At 45.6% G+C, this 7,236-nt stretch overlaps 1 protein-coding gene across 5 annotated transcripts in view; it reads right to left on the bottom strand.

The window, feature by feature from the left end:
- Nucleotides 1-36: 36 nt before the first annotated feature.
- Nucleotides 37-7,236, bottom strand: part of rho-7 (rhomboid family intramembrane serine protease rho-7) — a 376,470-nt gene continuing 369,270 nt past the window's right edge. For all 5 annotated transcript variants that reach the window (XM_075887456.1, XM_075887447.1, XM_075887453.1 and 2 more), the window contains one exon: nucleotides 37-254. In XM_075887456.1, coding sequence (XP_075743571.1) covers nucleotides 161-254 — 94 coding nt within the window. In that variant the 3' untranslated portion in view covers nucleotides 37-160. The remainder of the gene's footprint in view (nucleotides 255-7,236) is intronic.

Below are 7,236 nucleotides of genomic sequence, written 5' to 3'. Positions count from 1 at the left end.
TTGCATTGCTTGAGTGTGACAAGTCTGTGCTGTGCATACACTGCAAATATACACCGTTTTTATTCGTGCTTATAGAAGACAACAACTCATTCATTAAGGGTACACAGAATAGGATCACCCAGTAAGCAGTGTGATCCTGCCACACTAAACACGAAGGTAATCACCTACGACCCCAGCCTTCACGCAGCTGGTGCCACGTGTTGAGAATGGGCTCCCTGCGCTTCCATATCTCCTGGCCATAGAGCACGTAGCCCCTGCAAAGGTATTACATGCACACCATGCACGTCCAAAAATGAAAAAGCCCGTGCTAAACAGGACGTCAGATGCGATTATTAGAATTGAAGGGGTTGTCAAAAGATCTCTCCTAAAATGATCATTCCGAACCGGCAGCCACACACACAGATGACGTCAGCCTAAGCAGAGCAGACAAGCAGGGACGCTCATCGCGGCAACGGCTCGTTAAGTTCATCGAGTATGGACACTTTGCCATCATCATCTTCTACAGTAGACTTTCAGTAAACGGAACCTAAAGGAACCGGGAAGATATGTTCCATTTAACAGGAGTTCTATTATTGAGAGGTGAACATGGGTGCAGGATGCAAACCTGAAGTCAAGCATTGCATAAATAATAGTTCTGTTTAAGCAGTAGTTCTGTTTACTGAGAGTCTACTGTAGTTAGTGCATGAGGCTGCCGCATCGTCGTTTTAGGAGAGTAACCTTTTCAGGATAGGTGCATGTAAGTGGACTTCAAAAAGGCACTAAATACTCATTTGCTTATTCATGCAATGCAGGGGAACATCACTTGAATGACATTTAAGAGATCTCAGGAAAAAGATTGGTACATTAAAATTTCACTGCATTTGATACAACTATGTTGCAGCTTGTTATCACAAATTACAAAGAAACATGCTCAAATGAAGTTTTAAGGCAGTTATTCATAATGCTACTCAACTGCTTATAAAAATATAAATTTACGCTTATCAAGCATCTTGGGACAATGCAGTAATCTTTTGCTTCACTTGTGCACTGGTCATAAACCAAGTCACCGTGTCCAAGATCTTGCAAACCTCCTCAGACGCAACCCTCTCCTTGGAACTACCCCGAGTCCAGTCTATTAAAATTGTACAGTTTAAAGACACGCCCGTTTGGGACTCTTGATAAGCAGCACGTGGATGTAAGGCTGCAGCTGCCCATGAAGTTATAGACCTGGCTGTCATTGCAGTTGAAAGAAAATTTGGACTTACGGTATTGAAGCACCACTCAATGCAAAATCATAGCCTCTACGAATAGTTTTAGTATTGTGCATTCGACAGATCGAAGTCAGAAGAGGAAACTCGCAGTCAAAGTAAATGAAGCATGACGAACAATGAAAGGAAGGTCTCAAGCACAGGAAACAGCGTTACGTGCTATATTCCAATTGATCATCAGTGATCGATGCCTTGAATCATCGATTTTAGTATGTTAAATTTGTTTCACGTACATCTAGCCCTTCCCATTAGTTAGTCCAGCCATTTAACTATCAGAATCAGTTTGAGTTTACCCATTTTTGACAGACCTTTTCATGAACCAGAGCAAGAGTTGTTGGCAAACTGCTCTTGGCTGGTAAACTTGAGAGAAGTGCGTGCCACTCGTAATTATGAGCAAGTAAAATCGACGTTCTGTAATGCAAAGATCAAATATCAAATCATGATGTTAGCTTTGCTATCTGACAATGGTGAGTGGTAATAATTGCCTAAAATTTATGTCAGCTATTCACTAAAGAGCTCTCATTTGTAGTCAGAGAAATTTATTCCTCAAAAAATTATTTCTGAAGGTATGCCCCATGTATGCCACATGTATGATGTGTGCAGTTGTGCACGCTGTGGGGGTGCTGATACCCCTTGTAGGGTTGTTTGCGCTACGTGGCGCATGTGTCTCGCCCAAAAGTCGCATTTTGGGTGACAACCACCAGGCGATACGTGGCGTTGTGTTCGCGAGAGTTGGTCACCACTATCGTCATCATCATCATGGTGTAGCGCCGGCGGTGTCCCCTGGTGGAAAGCAAGCCTTGGTGGTGGGCGAGAGTTGAGCGAGTCTCTTTTGCGCGTGGCGGTTGCCACGAACGGTTGTCTTTAGCGTGGGTCCTCGGCGCGTGGTACCGCGACCTGCGCTCCGGGGGCCCATGTGGTAAGTCATGCGTTGGCGACGCCATTTTGGATATGTTATTGTGTGTTTGGTGTGTTACTGTGTTATGTTGTTTGTATGGTAGCGTGTTAATTACAATTGATGTATCGATTCGGCAGATGATATTGTCCATCTAAAATTAGTTAAATAAATGTGTATGTGTTTATTGGTTTGTACCGACAGCGTCTATGTGTTCGTTCACTCCAAGAGCGTGGGGTGGCGCTCGCTCGCCAATTCGAGACCCCCTCAACGCATGGGCATACAACTGCACTGCAAGAAGCGCACTCCGCGAGAAACAATCTTGCAACCTCACCTAAATTGAGTGATGACAAGCTTTGAGTCCAAAGATGACCTCACCTCAACTTTCAACTCTGATGACGATGTTTTGTGTCGGCCTGATAGATAGGCATCCATTCAAGGATTGGTTTCAATTACAGCCTCAAGTAACCTACTACCCCGCAGCTACAAAGGTGCTGACCTTTGTGCACAATCTTAGAGCTACTATAGTGACGTGTGAGGTTTGTACATCACTTGGGTGCAATATGCTAGTGCCGGCTGAATGGCTTCTCCTCAGGACAAGAAGGCCACTGGAGCACATCCCAGCCCTGCACTATGGCGTGACATGAGGAGTTTAAAGATTGTGCATACTTTCGTTTTTTTTTTTTTTTTCAATACTATCTGCAAGAACACAAATAAATATGCTTGGATGCACATTTCGAAACACCAACCTACGCGGACAAGAGTGGCTCATGGCAAGAGAAACTGGTGAAGTTCATTAAGCATCTGATCTATTTGGGCGTTGCTCACACCATGGGCAGGCATAAAATTTGAACACCAGCAGGCCCTTATTGTAAGAAAAAAAAAAACTTTGTACGAAAAGTGCATGAGTGCACTTGCGTCTCGCGAAAAACCAGAAAATACTTCACCGTATGGCACAACCAATGAAGCAATACCTTGATTCAGGCTTTTTGTCTATGTCAATACAGGCTGTGTTGAAGATTTTTTTTTTTTTTTTGCTATTCCTGGGTCAGTTACCTTCAAAATGTATATTCTTAATTTTTTTTGCTTTGAATGTCCTTGTACATACAGTATTTTTTATTGCTCTAGTGATCAGCTCGCAACCCAAAATTACAAACTTTTCAAATTTTATACATTGCACAAGAGTTTTTTTGCTTTACAACATATCTTTTTTGGAAAGAGCATTTAATTATGCATATTTTGATACGCTGAATTGCGTGCTGGAGTACTCTTCAACCTGGCAAAAGCTCTGTTCCCAAGACATATGAAAAAAAAAATTTTGTTGCTGTAACGAAAGATTTAAGACATGGAGTGATGCGAAGGTGATTCAAAAAGGGCCGTTCGCTAATACAGTCGATCACGGATATATCAAGCTCGGATATATCCAACTATTGGCTATATCAAACATTTGAGAAATAACCTTGAATTTCTAATGCAAAAATATGGGACTGGTGGACCCGCATATATCGAAATCCTGCACAAAGAGACATCCGCTATATCGAATGCTGTGTCATGCCAAAACCCAAGAAGTGCACTTTTCCTTGCAAGTATTCATCGAATTTCGGCCGCGTTATAACAAGCTCCGATCTCTTTATATGCGCAGCTAATGAAAAAGCAGTGTTATTCTACCGTGCTGATCTGGTTTGTTGCATGGCGCTTGCGAGTGCACCGATACGTTTGATGTGTGATCTGCAGGTCCTAATGCACAGGCATAGTGTTTTTCAAATGACTGATTGCAGAGGACACCAAAATAAGAATGCGAAGGGACTCGGTGATCTCGTTGCAATGTTCGCATTCCCTTCTCTGTTTGTTGGCGTACAATTGCAGGCAAGCCTGAAAAGTATGACCTTCTAAATGTGCATTTCCGTGACATACTTTTAGTTTTTTCAGTTTAGAAATGCGTGTCTCGGAGGCTACGCTTTATTTAGCTTTTTGCATCAGAGCAGCTGAAAGCAGTGGCTGCCAGGCTGCCAGCTAAAAAGTCACAAGTAACAGCTATATTGCCAACATGTTGACGGCTGGGTAGTCGGTGTCACGGCTCAGTTATAGTGGCTAGAAAAAGACGTGTCATCTAAAAGTGTGCCCCGAGGCGGTTTCGATAGGCGATGGAGTGGGGGTCGTCCTGAGTAGGCGGTGGCAGAGTGGAAACCGGAAGTACAAGTTCAAAAAGCTCTGACTAAGTCCTCCCTTTTTTTTCCCTCCTCCTCCTTACTGCGCCTTCTTTGCTCAATTATCTGAAATTCAGAACTTTTAATACTAACGGCACAAAATGAATTGAAATTACTAGAAAAGAACTGGCAAACATTTCGTAAACCCTTTGTTTTTGAGCATGCATATTAAAAATTTGAAAAAATTATGTGGCGAGGGGGTACTTATCTCAAGTCATGTACAGCATATTATTAATTTCAGGGCAAGTTTTGATCACTTTTTTAGCATCCGACGAAATACGATTACCACAGTCGAGATTGACCACACATTAAAACACCATGTCACTGCGGTATATGGCTATGCTGAATGCATGTTTATTGCTTCCACAAATGTGCAGCACTTTTTTTCTGATACTGTGTTTGCATATGTTTCACAAGATTCACTGCGGTAAGCTGCTCGCATATCGTTTGAAAGAACGATGAACCCAGCCTTGAAGGGCATGCACACACAACAGGATTCACAAGCGCACAGCTGGGACTAGCAAAAGTTTAATGAAGCAAGACGGTTTGAAAAAAAAAAAAAAAAAACACACACATGCGCTGCATGTAATTCAGCTGCTACAGATGAAAACACTGAGCTTGAGACAATCCGATAATTACTAAGATGACCATGCACCATAAAAATCATATTTAACACAAGACATGATACATTCTAATTACATTTTCAAAAAACATGATAGGCCTCTTGTCACGATAATGCTATGGGAGGTAGCCGTTCTTCAACGCTATGGAAGGTACACGATCAGGCCTATGTTTTTTTTCTTTGCATTTTATATATGCTTCAGTCATTTCCCTCTTTTCACATTTCTTTTATTGCTGGGTATCAGTAAAAACGAGCGAGCAACCTCCCTCTCTGCAGACGAGCGGGCAAGTCTCCTCTCGTTAATGTGTCGGATGCTTCATATTATAAGAGCGTCCCGCTTGTCCTATGCACACTATACCACAAGGAATGGCAAGCAATCCCTGTCCTTCCTTTCATCTTCTTTTTACCTCTCTGCAGACGAGCGGGCAAGTCTCCTCTCGTTAATGTGTCGGATGCTTCATATTGCTGCGAACCATGCATTGGGTTTGTTTATTTGTGTTTTGTTTTTTCGGCCTGGCTGCGCCGGACTGTGCTATCAGTGTTTTCACAGCATTTCGAACAAACGCTATCACAGCGTTTCGAACAAACGCTATCGAACAGCGTTTCGAGCGTTCCGAACAAACAGCGTTTCGAACAAACGCTATCACAGTGTTCTCGATACAATTCGACTATTCGAGAAACCCCGCGCCGAGGGATATAAATTCCCGCACAGCCCATGCCGCGACATTCGATCGCCGACGTTCACTAGCGTGCACGTCGTTTTGCCGACCACTGCTTCGCCGCCTGTGTATTCTTTCAGTTATTAGGGGAGCACAAGTTCGCTCCAATAAACTTGTTTTCCTTATAGACAACTGCGTCGTCCTTTGCTGCGTGACATCTGGTGGAGGTGCGGGGTACATGAACCCTAAGCCATTGCCAAGCCGACAAGCAAGCCCAACACGACAAGCACGCCCAACTCGTGTCAGTCGCCGACAGCAAGGCCTTCAGTCAGAGTTTGGACTGCTCCCGGATAAAAGGAGGAAAAAAGACGTAAAAACCACGATGATCGACGCAGGCACCATGACCAGCGCTACCGACCCTCCCGTCGTTCTGCAACAACCTCGTGAGCCCCCATCATTCCGAGGATCTCCTGGTGAAGACCCGGAAGAGTGGCTGGAGAAGCTGGAGCGCATCCGCATCTTTAACAGGTGGGATGACAAAAAAACGTTTCGTCATGTCTTCTTCTATTTAGAGGATGCAGCTCGAACGTGGTTTGAGAACCATGAAGGCTCCCTAACCGACTGGACTGTCTTTAAAAGTGAATTCCTCAAAACATTCGCTACGGTTGTGCGGAAAGAACGAGCCGCCCTTTTATTGGAGACGCGAATGCAACACCCTAACGAAAGTAATGTACTACTCGCTGAGGAGATGAAGATGCTGTTCCGGAGAGCTGACCCCGAAATGGCAGAAGAGAAGAAGGTGCGCTTTCTGATGCGGGGAGTTAAACAAGAGCTCTTCCCTTGACTCATCCGCAACACCCCTAAGACCGTCGCTGAGTTCGTCACCGAGGCTTCGATGATCGAGAGGACCTTGGATATGCGTTTGCGGCAATACGATAGACCACTCGACACCCTTTCAGTGAACCCGGTAAACGCCCCTGGAATTGTGACGAAAGACTTGCGGGAGACCATCCGCGCCGTCGTTCGCGAGGAACTGAGTAAATTGTTCTCAGCAACGCCGCAGCCCCAAGTCGCCTCCCTCACTGACGTCGTCCGCGAGGAGGTTCAGCAAGCACTGGGGAATTCTACACCGTCGGAAGCATCTTACGAACCACAAGCGATGACCTACTCCGCTGCTGCTCGTCGACCCCGACCCGCCGCAACCCGTTATCAAGAGGCCCCACCGTACCGCGGCCCAATGTCGTCCGCCCGACCCCCTGTAACCCGAAAACAGGCGCCCAGGAAGACCGAGGTGTGGCGATCGCCAGATAATCGTCCGCTGTGCTACCACTGCGGAGAGGCCGACCACGTCTACCGCTGCTGCCCGTACAAGAGGCTGGGTTTGCATGGGTTCTCCGTCGACGCACCCCGCCCGCGAGCAGGCCAGCGCCCATTTGAGATCGAAGAATACCTGTCGAACACCAGCCGTGGACCATCCCGTTTCAACCGTTCGCCGTCGCCCTACCCGTACCAATCCCCCAACCGTCGCAGCAATGCTGACTTCGCCCGTGGAAGGTCCCCCAGCCCACGAGGGGGAAACTAAAAGCAGCAACTTCTGGAGGTGAAG

The sequence above is a fragment of the Rhipicephalus microplus genome, chromosome 1, assembly GCF_043290135.1.
Source record: "Rhipicephalus microplus isolate Deutch F79 chromosome 1, USDA_Rmic, whole genome shotgun sequence".
In the NCBI taxonomy this organism is placed as follows: Eukaryota; Metazoa; Arthropoda; class Arachnida; order Ixodida; family Ixodidae; genus Rhipicephalus; species Rhipicephalus microplus.
This window is presented reverse-complemented; position numbering and strand designations above follow the sequence as displayed.